This window comes from Euleptes europaea, chromosome 13 (assembly GCF_029931775.1).
Source record: "Euleptes europaea isolate rEulEur1 chromosome 13, rEulEur1.hap1, whole genome shotgun sequence".
NCBI classification, from domain to species: Eukaryota; Metazoa; Chordata; class Lepidosauria; order Squamata; family Sphaerodactylidae; genus Euleptes; species Euleptes europaea.
This window is the reverse complement of record NC_079324.1, coordinates 61,769,838-61,783,977: the sequence shown is the minus strand read 5'-3', so window position 1 is coordinate 61,783,977 and position 14,140 is coordinate 61,769,838. Positions and strand designations below refer to the sequence as shown.

Sequence of the window (14,140 nt, the reverse complement as noted above, 5' to 3'; positions counted from 1 at the left end):
GCGCGTACCCATCGCGTCTGCCTACGGCTGTGCCCTGTTGCCGTGGTGAGGGCGCTAAGGGCAGTGCTCCTTCTCCCCAAGCCTGCACTGGCGTCCTCCCTCTCCTTGCACCCGGGGCAAGCCCCTCCCGCTCTCTCAGCTGAGCAAGCCCCGTAGCTCAGCAGTTTGTCGGGGTGCCCCGCCCGTCTTCTGTTTGGACCGGGAGGCTGTGGCCGAGCACCTTGCCACGCCCCCCTCTCAGCTGAGCTGTGGGGCAGCTCAGCTGTTTGTCGGGGCCCCCGCCTGTCTTCAGTTTGTCTGAGCCCCCGTCCGTCTAAAAAGGCATTTAGAAAATTCTACAACATTTGCAGACAATCCTACAAGCCGTCAGGAAACCTACCAGGAATTTTCTAGCATTGTAGCACCTGCAAAGGTGAATTTTAGTAACAGATTTTTACAGTTCGGTAAGATGGAGACAACCCTGTGTTTTCTTACTTTTCCTGATAAAGCCAAATTTGAAGAACTTGATCTTTCCTGCCTACACTGGTTAGATTTAGAAAATCTGGAAATGGAGCTAATAGAATTTCAAGAAAGCTCTATCTGGACAAATAAATTCTATGACCTGCGTGAAACACTTGAGAAGATAGAAGGGATGCCAAAGGACAGCACAGTTCTGAAAATGAAATCCTTAAAGTGTGGAATTCTCTGCCAAATAATTTTAAGTCAATGAAAGCACTTGGGACTGCTTTTCTTACTTTGTTTGGATCATCTTATGCTTGTGAGCAGCTGTTTTCAGCTTTGAATTATATCAAATCTGACACCAGAAACAGGCTAACAGATGACCTGAGTGCTGCATGTGTTGCTCTCAAACTTACAAAGTATGAGCCAAGGGTAGACAAATTATCAGCATGCACACAACAGCAAAAATTACATTAATTGTTCAAAAAATTTGATGATGTCCTCAAAGATGTCACAAAAATGGTGAATTACATCATGGTTCATGCTCTGAATTGTTGACAGTTTCAAGCACTTCTTGAGGAGGTTCAAGCACAGTATAATTGTTTACTTATGTACAATAATGTCCGGTGGCTGAGCAGAGGACGAGTCCTGGAGAGATGCATGCCAAATGCAAACTTTTACCTTTCAATGAAAAGTTGTTTGTATTATTGAAAGCTCTGTTATTGTGTTTTTCTTTTAACGCAAAATATGTGAATGTATGAGTTGTTTTTTCTAAACCAGGGGTGGGGAACCTTTTTTCTGCCAAGGGCCATTTGGATATTTGTAACATTATTCGAGGGCCATTCGCCTCTTCCGCCCCCAGCCCTCTTGTAGTACAGAGGGAATACGTTTCTCCATGGCCTGGGTGGGAAAGGGTTCACACAGTTTCTTGGGCGGTCCTAGCAGCTACATTGCTAACAACTCTTCTGCAAGGGGGGGAAAGGTTCCTTTTCTTGGCAAAACAAACTCACATATGCCTTGAGTAGAGGCTATTCCTGTCCGCGGGAGGGAGCAGATCGCCAGTCTTAAATCCTTCTGAGCTTGAGATCTTCCAGGACCCACAAAGGGCCAGACCAAATGATTTCGCGGGCCTTATACGGCCCCCGGGCCTGACGTTCCCCACCCCTGTTCTAAACTAAAACCTCAGTATTCAGGTTAAATTGCCGTATTGGCACTTGGCGATAAATAAGTGGGTTTTGGGTTGCAGTTCGGGCACTCAGTCTCTAAAAGGTTCGCCATCACTGCACTACACCATGCTGGCTCTCAGAGGAGGAACCCAGAGCTGAAGGATGCTGCCAATCCAAGATGGTTTGATTCTACACCTCTCCCCTACCCCTCCTGCTAACATGGGCTCTGTGGCTTCTCTTTCCGAGCTTCCCTGGAGCAGGCCCGGGTTTCCTTCACTCAGGCCAAGTCAACAACTGGTGGCCGCAGCTCTTGCCTCCGGTCCCTTTCTTTCCTGACAGCAGGAAGGTGGCTTTGGGGGGATTGTAATGGACTAGAATCATAGAGTTGGAAGGGGCCATACAGGCAATCAACCCCCTGCTCAATGCAGGGTCAGCCTAGAGCATCCCTGACAAGTGTTTGTCCAGCCTCTGCTTAAAGACTGCTAGTGAGGGGGAGCTCACCACCTCCCTAGGTAGCTGATTCCACTGTCAAACAACTCTTACTGTAAAAAAAATGTTTCCTAATATCCAGCTGGTACCTTTCCACTTGCAATTTAAACCCATTATTGTGAGTCCTATCCTCTTGTGCCAACAGATTATAGTTCTCTCTCCAAACTTCTCTGTGAGTTGGTGGCTGTAACTACCCTTTCTAGTCCCTCTTAGATGGTCAATCAGACCAAGTGAGAGAATAAGGATAGATATCTTCTGGCAAACAGATAATTGCAATTCCTACCATCTTGTGGGATTTCCAAGGGGAAAGACCAACTGCTCACACCATTTGCAGCTAAAGCCAATTTCTGCAACTGGGCTATTAGAACTAAGTCATTAATTAGTATCTGTAGCTCATTTGGGCAGGGCGAAGATGTATGTTTTACTAGACTACAGTAATGCCCTATCTGTTCATGTGAAACTGCCTCTCCTGGTATACCCCCTGAAGAGCATTACGATCGTCTGCTAATAATCTACTGGGGGTTCCCGGCCCTGAGAGTGTACGGATGTCCTCGACAAGAGCCAGGGCTGAAAAAGGCTTTTTCAGCCCTGGCTCCTGCCTGGTGGAATGCCCTGCCTGATGACATCAGGGCCCTGTGGGACCTTAAGGAGTCCTGCAGGGCCTGCACGACAGATCTATTCCGCCAGGCCTATAGTTGAGGGCAGCCATGGATATTACAATTGCTGGCCTCCCTACTCACCCTCCTTATGTGTGCTGCTGGATCGATCGGGGGGTGGGGAGGGCTGCCTGTTTGCTTGACCAACATGATTAGATAGTGAGTGCCATTGTGGGATTTTGTTTGTTTTTAATTGGGTTTTAATGTTTTAACATTGTTGATTAACATTACTGATGTACGTTTTTAATGATGTAACCCGCTCTGAGCCTAGCTTTGGCTGGGGAAGTTGGGCTAGAAAACAAACAAACAAATAAAAGCCTAGCTTTGGCTGGAGAAGTTGGGCTAGAAAACAAACAAACAAATAAAAGTAACACAACATGAACATTTTTCAAGAAGTGCAGATTCCATCCTGGGGAATGAAAACTTCACGCACCTGCCATAACGAATGGATCCCCGTAATCTTTACCAAAACCGTCCTTAGATAATCGACCTGAAAAAAATACTATTTTGTAACTAAAATATTTTACGGGCATAGGTAGGACACAATTTCAAGTACTATTTTAGTAAGTTGCTGGAGTGGGCACTGAGCAGTGCTTAAGAAGCTGCTTTTGGAAATAACGTGGAACCGCACCCCGCTCCCAGGCACAGGTGAAAGCCATTCTTGCAAGCAGACAAGTTGCCAGGGGTGAGGTGTGTGGTGGTGGTGGGGGATGAGAAAGAGAAAAGACAAAGAGCATCACAAGCAAAAAGTGAGTGTTCAGTTGTTATGGTAGGCATTGTTTTTGTAAAAAAATTCTTTTTTAATAGAGCAGGCACAGTTTTAAATAAAGCAGTCCTACTTTATGACCCGGTGCTTGCACAGGGGACCTTTACCTTTTTAACTGTAAGCCAAGTGTAGTATTCTGTATATAATATTATATACATATTGACAAAAGACTTTACTATCCTTCTCTACTTTGTATAACACTGGAGCCAGTTTGCAAAACCAAACTGCATTCTGGTTTTCCAGAACTCAAATGGAGTCAACTTTAGCTTCTCCACTTGTATTGTGCCATTCGATACCCAACAGAAAGATATATGTAGGTCTTTCACACACAGCGATGCCAATTCATTGTCCTGCACTCACCCTGGTGCTGTGAGAGGCCGTCCTTTGAAAGGCATCAGGGAAGCCCTTTTTCACCCGCTTCCCCAAGAATGCGCATGCATGTATGCGCACACACCCTCCTCTATAAGGGGGAAGCTTCAGCAGGGCATACAATGTTCCAGACTTTAGGCATTTCTCCGTTTGCAGCTATGGACTAAATTGTGCATTTAAGTTCTCTGTTAGATCATACCAGTACTTGAGGTTTCCAGGTTTTCCCCTTTAAATTGTTCTGCAAGGTGAAACCTACACACCTCTCACCCTGAAGCATAATGTAAAGCCCCCACCCCACCCCAGAAGAAAAACTTACCGTGTTGAAATTAAGCAGCTTTTGCAGCAAACCATTCCACAGCTGAGCATCCCACACTTGATACTCCAAACTCAGCTCAGCTACTAGTTTCACTGCCTGGAAACGAAGAAAAAGGAAACGAGGATCTTATTAGCACCACGTTTACTCTTTGTATCTTGCTTGGTTCTTTGGAGGCTCTTTTACATGTGGCCACACCTACTTCTGCCATATCCTTACCACCCATTTGCAACTCCACCCGTGGCATAGTGATGCCGCTTGCAGGGTCCACAGCTGGCAGTTGTGCCTGCACCAGGGCACCACCAGCAACGGTTCATGCACATTTATCGACCATCTCTAGCAATATTACCCTGGGCTCATGACTATGGTTTTTCCATAATCCCTTGATCATGCCTTCCTTGGGAGCCTTGTGAAATGATTCGTATGTGTATGGAATGTTGAGGATTTCAAATTCAGCGAGGTAAACTAAAGCTTTCAGAAAAATCCTGTCGAAAAGGGAAAAAAGGAATCAGTGTTTACCTGAACTGAAGTTAATTTACAGCAGATATTCTAGATTTGAGTACTACTAAGAGGGCCACTACATTTCTTACAAGGGACAAAAATGAATCGTCAAGAAATCCCTAGTGCTCCAAGCAGAATACATTATTCAAATATAGGAACAGTCTCAGTGATCTCAAGACATCAAGATAGCAAAAACCTACCAGCGCCCTCATAGAGCCGACACATGTGTACGTAAACTGTGGATACAGCCTTTAGGTGGCGAGATCAACTACAACTTTAGTTTATTAAAAGAGTAGAATACTGATTTCAGTTAGCAAGGCCAAATTATACCACTTATGGGGCTCAAATCCAGGCATTGGCTTGAGAAGTGAAGCCAACCTGTGCATATATGCTCAGAGGAACTGAGAGCGCAAACAAATCCTGCTAGTACAATTCCCCATACCCTGATACAGCAGTTGGGGTTGCAAGTCCACAGCATTTTTAAAAACTGTTGGGGGAGGGGGAACAACTCCAGATTTCCTCCCCCAATCCTTGGCACCCTCTAGCATCAAACCCAGCACCTACCAGGCCTACTGGGGCCACAAATACACTGGCCCTTTAAGAGACAGCCAGTCAAGGACACACAGCCATTGGACAATCAGCTGTCTGGCGGCTCCAACCCCCAGTGGGAAAAGGGGAGCACGCTCCAAGGCCACTACTGGCCCCTTGTGGGCTGGGCCATACCCCCAGAGGGCTTCTGATCACCAGGCATGCCCCAGGCCTGGCTAGGTCTTCAAAAGGCTTGAGGAAGCTGAGGAGGACACGCCAGCTCTAGCTCCTAGCTCAGAAGGGAGAGGAGGTGGGACCAGGCACGGCATAACCCCTCTCCTCCACCTGAGGCTTTATCCAAGCTGGACCCTGGTAGCCACAGCCCAGGCAGACACCTAAAGTTCCACTAAGGAGCTGTTTGGGAGGGAGAGCTGGATCTCAGCTCCTAAGGGATCTGTGAATACAGCCCCCCTTTTTCCAGGTACACAGTGCTGGACTGGAACCATCACATTATCTTCTGTTCAGCCAACCTTCATGACTGGATATTTTCTACATTGAGAGGAAACAAGGCTAGACTTACATTACTTCCTCAATAGGTTTTCTGAAGAGCGATTCAACAGTGGAAGCATCTGCCAAATAGATCAGGCACTTGAGAGCTCTGCTTCTGTGAGCAAATGTCAGCTGGTTTTCCCCAATAGGCTAAGAGAGGGAACGGGGTGGTGGGGGTGGTGGAAGTGAGAGACATCTTTAAGCCTGGCCACTAATAAAGCACGTTATTGTTAACTCGGGTTATTCAGCTTGACGTAAACTGAAAAACAGATGCTGTCCTGGACACTTGGTAAAATGTTTTGTTCAAGGAAGGACGGTTTTCAAAAGACGAATGCAGGATTGTTCTCAATCAGAGGATTGAGGAGTCTGCAAAGCTATACGGCTGGACAGCACACTCCTTTCTTTGCAAAAGACCTCCTCCCCCAACATACATAGCTTGGTTAGGCCTTTCCAATCTAGTGCCATGCAGGGGGTACTGGCCATAAACGACACAACCACTTCCGTGTGTTCCAGGGGGTTCTTTGGTCTCTTGAAGGGTAGCCCCTATCTCTCCCTGGCAAGCTCTCTTTGAAACAGACACAAGTTTTAGAAGCAGTTGTGACAGACTAAGGTTTAATTTGTATTGTGAGAGAGTTACTTTAAGTGCTGTGAAGTAATTCCACAGCAAGAAAAAGGAAGGAAGAAGAGAGAATCTCCATACTTCCTAGTTTTAGGCACCAGAGTATACACACGAACCTCTGTGTGCAGGTTCTGGGACTAAGCTACCTTAAAGAGTTGGAAACCCGGGTTAAGTAAAATAACATCTGTGCCATACTTGTTGTGTAACTCATTATTTATGTAGAAAATTTGTACCGTTCCTTAATACTAGTTTTTCCTCCAATATCTTTCCCTGTGAAGTGTAATCAAATTCTGTTATTTTATTGTTGAACTGAATAAAGCCTCTGGCGTCTCAATTATCTGAGGTAAAACGAAATAGGAGACGAGGGAGCGATTTCCCCCATCGTCACAGCAGTGAATATAGTGTTGGTGGTAGAGACCCTCTGTGTTGCTCAAAAGGAGGAAAAGGGAGTTTTATTGGGCCAGTCCAAGCTCCTGCATAGGCTTTTTGATCCTGCCCCCAGAGTTCAAATTACAGCCCAAGCTTGGGACAAACCAGTCAGTCACAGGCCACTACGAGGCGCACTCCATAGGTTCTTCCTGATAACCCCCCCGCAAACTACCAAAATAATAATTAAGTACAGGGGACCGGTACAGCCAAGTGTCTTCCAAAAAGCGTTCAGCCTATGTCTATTAACCCCCCCCCACACACACACACACCACCACCAACTTACAGATGTTGTGGATGTTACACATTCATAAAGGATTCTGCATCCTATATCTGCTGGCTGCAGCTGCAGGATGTACACAAGTCTGCAAAAAATATTTTTTTCCCTTTTAATGCAAATTTCCTGTGGTACTGGACCAGTTTTATTCTATATGTAAAGCTGCCCCTTTAATTCTGTCCTACATATACATAGACACAAGTAAGTGCTGGTAGAGCCAGCGTGGTGTGGTGGTTAAGAGTGGTGGTTTGGAGCGGTGAACTCTAATCTGGAGAACCGGGTTTGATTCCCCACTCCTCCACATGAGCGACGGAGGCTAATCTGGTGAACTGGATTTGTTTCCCCGCTCGTCCACATGAAGCCAGCTGAGTGACCTTGAGCTAGTCACAGCTCTCTTAGAGCTCTCTCAGCCCCACCTACCTCACAGGGTGTCTGTTGTGGGGAGGGGAAGGTGACTGTAAGCCGGTTTGATTCTTCCTTAAGTGGTAGAGAAAGTCAGCATATAAAAACCAACTCTTCTTCTTCTTCCAGAACAAGACTTTAAGGAAATGAAGTCAGGACAAATCAGCAGGTGCTAGGGGATAGGTGCTAGGGTGCTCTTCTCCTATGTGCCCCCTGCCATGTTCTCTTGGCATTTTCACTTTTTGTAGCGCCAAGGTGAAATGTTTATACTGCTGCTACAGTGAATGGTTGGTTTAACTATCGACAGTTAGACTTCTCAACGAGAAACAATCCAGTGTGTCTGGGTAATTAAACAGTGTAGTATGGAACATGTGCTTTCCTTTCCATCCTTAATTTCACCTTGAAGCACAGCTCTCCCGCTTCCTCCCTCCCCACTAGACACACAGACGCATACACCACAGCAGCTTATGACCTCAGGGAAGAGGTAGTGGGTCCGAAAGGCTTACTTTGCATGCAACAGATCCCATGTTTAATTAAAAGATCCCAGGTGGCAGGAGCAGAGGAAAAGTCTTTCTCTGCCCATCTCCCTGGAGAGCTGGTGATAGCAGTTTGCACGTAGTGTTGGAGTGAGAAAACAACATGGCAGGCTTGCATCAGAAGACAAAGACCTACCTCTTGAAGATTTCATCTTCTGCCTTTTCAATAATCTCTGAAGTTCTCTTTTTAAAACAAAAATTAAAAAGAAATTCAGTTTCCCAAGTTTAGCACACTAGTGTTCAAGGCTACCGAGTCAGTCCAAAGCCCAGTGTTTTGTTGGGCCACAAGATCTGGGTTCTGCTACAGACCAGTTTTTTTTTTTAGGGGGGATGCTACTAAAGTACCAAGTACAAACCGTACTGGCAAACCTCTAATTGCACCGTATCGCCTGTTTCAGGAAGTTACATGGGGGGAGCTTCTCTTAGTAAAAACAAGGCATTATCCTGCTGATAGTGTTAAACTCAATCTGGAAATTGAAGAGGTTATGATTCACAAGGGCATGGCAACCACTCCCATTTCTAGATTTAGTCCCGGTGCCATCAGCTGAATAATTCCTCCATGGATTGAAAATTGCTTCTTAGTGACAGAACCTGGCAGCCAGTCCAGGAACTCCAAATCTTTTAAGAACCAGTTCCTAATCTCCAAAGACTTACACAGCTTTTCAGAGTCTTCTCTCACGTTGAGGGAGAAGTTTCCCGTCCAGACCATTTTCTTTTTCAAAGCAACGAGAGCATCTGACCACAGGAAGGTATTTTACTCAAAAGGCTTGGGGTGGGGGGAGGTATTTTCGGTCTTCAAGAGATGGTCTTGGGAAAGACCCCCTACCAAGTGCTCTCTTTGCACCTCAGCAGTCTAGACACTCAACAGGATAAAGCAACAATGCCCAGAGGGCCTGCTCTAAGTCAGAATGTGAAGCAGTACCTACACAGACTCTTCTCCCTTTTTTGGCAGTACCCACAACAACATACGTTGATTTGGTGTTGAGACTCAGCAGCACAGCCCCCCCGGCTCTGCATGCAGAAAGTCCCAGCTCAGCCCCTAGCCTTTCTAGTTACAGGATCACAGGGGGCAGGTGAAGAAGGCCTTATCTGCTGACACCCTGGGTAGTAACCAATCAGAGAACACAGAGATGAATGGACCAATAGTCTGAGTCCAGATAAGGCATCCTCATATGTTGCAACAGAATTTGTTTGAGGAAATGGACTTACATCTGTTGGTGCTTCATTTGAACACAGCCATTTTTCCAGCACTATATCCCAAATCTTCTTTATATCCAGATCATTAATTTCGGCTATTTCTTTTGCCGCAGCGTGGATATCTGTGCAGAAGCAGAAACGGTATACACAAGGACCACCCCCACATTGTTTCTCCCACCCCACCCTCGCATTTGAGATTTCCCTGAGTGTATAAGAGCATTTCTGCAGAGTGCTTATTTGGAGATCTGAATGTGTGCTTCTATTACATGGGCTCCCATGCATTCATGTGAAGAAAGACAGAGACCACAGCAGACTAATATGATATGCAGCCTGCACAAGTGTTTTCCCACCACATGCACAGTCAGATTGGTTTTGGGAAGGACATATCCCATGCTTCTAGATGAGTGCTACACTGCCAAACAAGAACCATGGGTAGATGCCACATGAATGTGCTCTTTGAAGCTTCCTATGCTGGTCACATTATGAGAAGACAATGATGGAAAAGACAATAATGCTAGGAAAAGTGGAAGGCATCAGGAAAAGAGGAAGACCCAACAGGAGATGGATCAAGGAAGTCATGGCCCTCAGTATGCAAGACCTGAGCAAGGCTGTTAAGGAAATTCTGGAGGCCATTAATTCATGGGGTCGCCATAAGTCAGAAGCAACTTGACGACAACACACACATGCTGAAGGAATCCCTTTTCTACACAGATTTGTTAGGTGAAGAACCCTTGAACACTGCAGAGAATTTTGTTCCAGCCTTTGGTTGGGGAGGGCGGGGTAGAAGTGTAATAAAATAAATAAATAAATAATAAACGCTCCCCGCATACAAGAACCTTTTCAACAGCGTGGCCAACTCTTTCCTGTACACTGCATAAGGTAGGCAGATTGCCCGCTTTTTCTTGGAGAAGCTTCCTCATCATTTGCAATTCTTCCAATCAAAGGACTGTAGAGTTCCAAGGTTTGAAAGTGGCTGCTATGCACAGTCAGTGCTGGTTCCAGGATTTTGGAAGTCCTAGAACAAGGGACCCTCTAGGTCCCTGCTTAACCCGGAAAGGCAGGGCATATAAAACAGTTTGGTCATACTGCCTCTGACCTCCTGGGCATACCACGAAGCACAATGTTTGGCCAGCAGGAGTTGGGGGCCGGGACTGGGGCAAATGCCTTTGTGGGGGGTTGGGAAATGAGCTCACCTGGGTAATTGCTGCCGGCTGGATTCTGAAATATTTCAGTGATGCTGCTGTGCTGGTAGAGCAGCACCACCAGCCTGGCAGGCTTGCCGATCAGCTTCCAGTACTCCTCTGAGTTAAGCTTGTGGGCCATGAGCACAGCCTCTGTGGCTTGTTTGCTGTATTCCGCCTCCATCTTTTTCAGGAACACTCGAGCCTTTTCTCGATATTCCTCCTTGGTCAGGAGACAAAACATCTATTTTTAAACAAAACTTTGAGACTCCAGAAATGCACAAAAAAAGCAACCCCCCAAAAATGCCCCCCAACCACCCAAACATAATCCAGACCTGGTCCGCTGGCTACAATGTACAATTAAACTTTATTGTGTGCGTATTATGGCAAGATAGATACCTGCACATCATTATGAGTCAGCCATTTTCCAGCCAAATAGATGCAGAATTTCAATGCATCGGCTTTGATGGGTCCTGGAGGGGGAAAGAAAAAAGAATATAGCAAATCTCACACGCTTCTTGGCCCTTCCCCTTCTTTTCTGCTTGGATTTCAGAATTGCTTGAGCACCCTCAAAGCAATGGAAGAGCCAGGTGCTGGAGTCTGAGATGCAACAAGGGCTCAGCAGAGACATTCAGAGGCTTAGCTTGTATCTCCTTGCAACCCTGTGCAATGCTTTTGCAATCTAGGCACAAAAGTGCACATCTTTAATTACCAAGCCCCATGTGAAGGGAAGGAGGGAGCACATGAACTGGAGGGTCCCCAGGTTCATTAGGGGTGGAAATTAAGACTTATGCAACCCAGCATCTGGCCATCCCTTTGGCAATCAGTCAGAGAGAGATGGGGACAGCCACAACGGCCTAATTAGAACTGGGGTTTGAGTGGGAGACTGCTCCAGAACAATGCTTTGAACTGGGAAGGATGGAAATACTCCCCCTGCCCCCAGCTTTTAACTGCACTGTTAGTATTTTTAAGCTGCCTTGAGAACCCGTCTGCAGCAAAACATGGAACAGAAAATCAACAGGACACTTAAGTACCAAGTAAACATCAAGTGGAGACAAATGTAGGCGTGCAAATATGTGCATCACACACACACACATTCTGTATAGTGTATTCCCACTGGAAAAAGCGTTTAACTTTGCATACATATGAGAGCACAAATCCCCAAGGGGTTTGGGACCAAGATACTTAAAGGACCACCTGCCTATCAGTTAAGAACTATTTCAGAGATGCTGCTCAGCATGCCCCCCCCCCATGCACAGGGATGTGGGGGATTACTGAAGACAGAAATGTCTCACTCCTTCCATGTCACCTGGCTAGCCTGAGACAACAGATGAAAGCTTTTTTGTTCCTCTTTGGGGTGTTATGTTGAGAGAGTGCTTTGTTGTTTTGTTTCTTCTGCTGGTCACTGGCTTTTACCATTAGTGTTTTAATGTTAGGTGTGGCCTCTATTTAATTAGCCCTGATTATACAATCCATTAAAAACAAACCATGATTAAAGTAAACAACCTTGGAAACCTGAAACTGAGAATTATGAGGGATGATAAATTTTTAAATAAACTAAAAACGACTAAAAAGTGTCAACAAGCTTTGTGAAATAGGCCTTCAAGGAGAAATTACACAGAAATTAGCCACTGTTTAATATGTCCGCTACTCTTTCAAATGCCGTGATGTGCTACGTAAAATCAGATTAATACACACCGATGAAGATGTCCACACCTTTCAAGAAAAGCACGTGTCAACCACAAAACGCCCAGTCAGCCCCCTCAAAACCTCCAACTATCATGTTGCCACTACAAAGGTTATCAATATGCTGAATTTCTTAAACAAACCCCCCCTTTAGAATAAACTGCAGAGAAGAAAGCAATGAACACCCCCCACACACACACACACACATACCCGATTGGAGTTCTTGAGTCATCTTGTGTGCTACTGCTGCAGACCACTCCGGGTTAGCTATATGGAGCAAGTAAGACCGAATGGCACTGATGATTTCATCTGTTTCCTTGTCAGCTACCAGCAGAGATCCACTTCTCATCCGTTCTAGCATTTTGGGCTTCAGCCTTTCTTGGAACGCGCGAGTAGCTGCACACATGTGGAGAGTGTCCAGCGAGACCTCAGAGAAGCACAAAAAAAGATTTGAGTGAGTTTGAAGGTGAAGGTGTGTGTGTGTGTGTGTGTGTGTTAAATGCCATCAAGTTGCTTCAGGCTCATGGCAACCCTATAATAGCCTTGCTCAGATATTGCAAATTGAGGGCCATGGCTTTCTTTATAGAGTCAACCATCTCTTGTTGGGTCTTCCTCTTTTCCTGCTGCCTTCAACTTTTCTTAGCACGATTGTCTTTTCCAAGTGACTCTTGTCTTCTCATGATGTGACCAAAGTACGACAGCCTCAGTTTAGTCGTTCTAGCTTCTAGGGTCAGTTCATTTGATCTATAACCCACTGATTTGTTGTTGTTTTTTGGCAGTCCACAGTATCCGTAACACTCTTCTCCAACACCCCATTTGAAAGGACTCTACTTTCTTCTTGTCAGCTTTCTTCACTCCTTCTGATTTCTTGGCTTCAGCCTCCCTTTTGGTTGATGATGGAGCCAAGGAATAGAAAGTCTTGAACAAAGCTTGAAGTTACCGCTCTCATAAAGTCACTATCTAAGAGCAACGTGAAAGAGTATTTTCTATACAGATAAATGCCTGTTACAAATATCACCCCCACATTCTAATGCAGCCAAGAAACAGAACACAAAATGGGTGTGTGTGTGCATGTCAGGCTGCTATCTCGGTTTCAGTATTGTTTCTGTGTCGGTACTGTACTGTCTAGCCTCAAGGCCGACCACACATACCAAGGCCTGGGAATACTGCTCCTGGGAAAGTTGACTCTGTCTGTGTATGCTGATGTGGTATAATCTCCCGCCATTTACTGCCTTATATTATCGTTCGGCTAGTGAGACTCTCATAGCTGCCATAGTTCCCTGTATGCACTGTATTGCCTTTTTGACCAGTAAAAGCCATCTGCTTGGATTCTATATGACTCTGTGGTGATTTCTGGTTCGAAGGGTCACGAGCTTACATTATGGCAGCTATCTCTCACCTTCTTTATTGTACTACTAGTCAGGCTGGAGCCCAGGGGGGTTCGCCTGCCGCTTGGATGGGAGCTGAGAAGCTCTCCGAGTGACCTACTATCCTGGATTCCTCTCGGAAAGATCCCACCCTGTTACAGGACATAGTCGCTGAACTTTTCAGAACTACCCTAGAGGTTTGCCGCTTGAGAGGACTGGTACAGGACCAGTGGCAATCTCTTAAAGGGACTCTCTGGATGTTGACGTCGGAGGATACTGATACTCGTTTAGATCTTCAAGACTTGGATCAATTACTGGACGATGCACGGTTGGCAACTGAGGATTTACAAGTACTAACTGGACTTTTGGATAATCTTATTTCTCGAGAGGCTCTTTCCTCTAGTTCTACCATGGCAGGAGCCCCGCCGGAGGGTTTTTCCCTGATCCCGGATGCGGCCAGCTGTCAGGCTGAAGCCAAGCGAGTCGCTATTCGCACCGCTCTTCTCCTTGTGGAATGTACAAAGGACACCCCGGTCGCCACCTTGGCTCAAGCTTTGACCTCGACTTTTGGAGCCGATGCACCTGCACTGGCGGTTCGAATACAACCCTTGCTGGGCGGGGAATCCGACCCCATACTCTCACTCCTGGAAACAGAACTTTTACCGCGCATTACG

At 46.0% G+C, this 14,140-nt stretch overlaps 1 protein-coding gene across 1 annotated transcript in view; it reads right to left on the bottom strand.

Moving 5' to 3' along the window:
* The window catches only part of KNTC1 (kinetochore associated 1), a 73,581-nt gene that overhangs the window by 5,839 nt on the left and 53,602 nt on the right, over window positions 1–14,140 (bottom strand). The window contains 10 exon segments of the mRNA XM_056859768.1: window positions 3,183–3,239; window positions 4,201–4,296; window positions 4,547–4,682; window positions 5,807–5,925; window positions 7,107–7,185; window positions 8,172–8,218; window positions 9,245–9,354; window positions 10,426–10,636; window positions 10,813–10,886; window positions 12,310–12,526. Coding sequence (XP_056715746.1) covers window positions 3,183–3,239; window positions 4,201–4,296; window positions 4,547–4,682; window positions 5,807–5,925; window positions 7,107–7,185; window positions 8,172–8,218; window positions 9,245–9,354; window positions 10,426–10,636; window positions 10,813–10,886; window positions 12,310–12,526 — 1,146 coding nt within the window.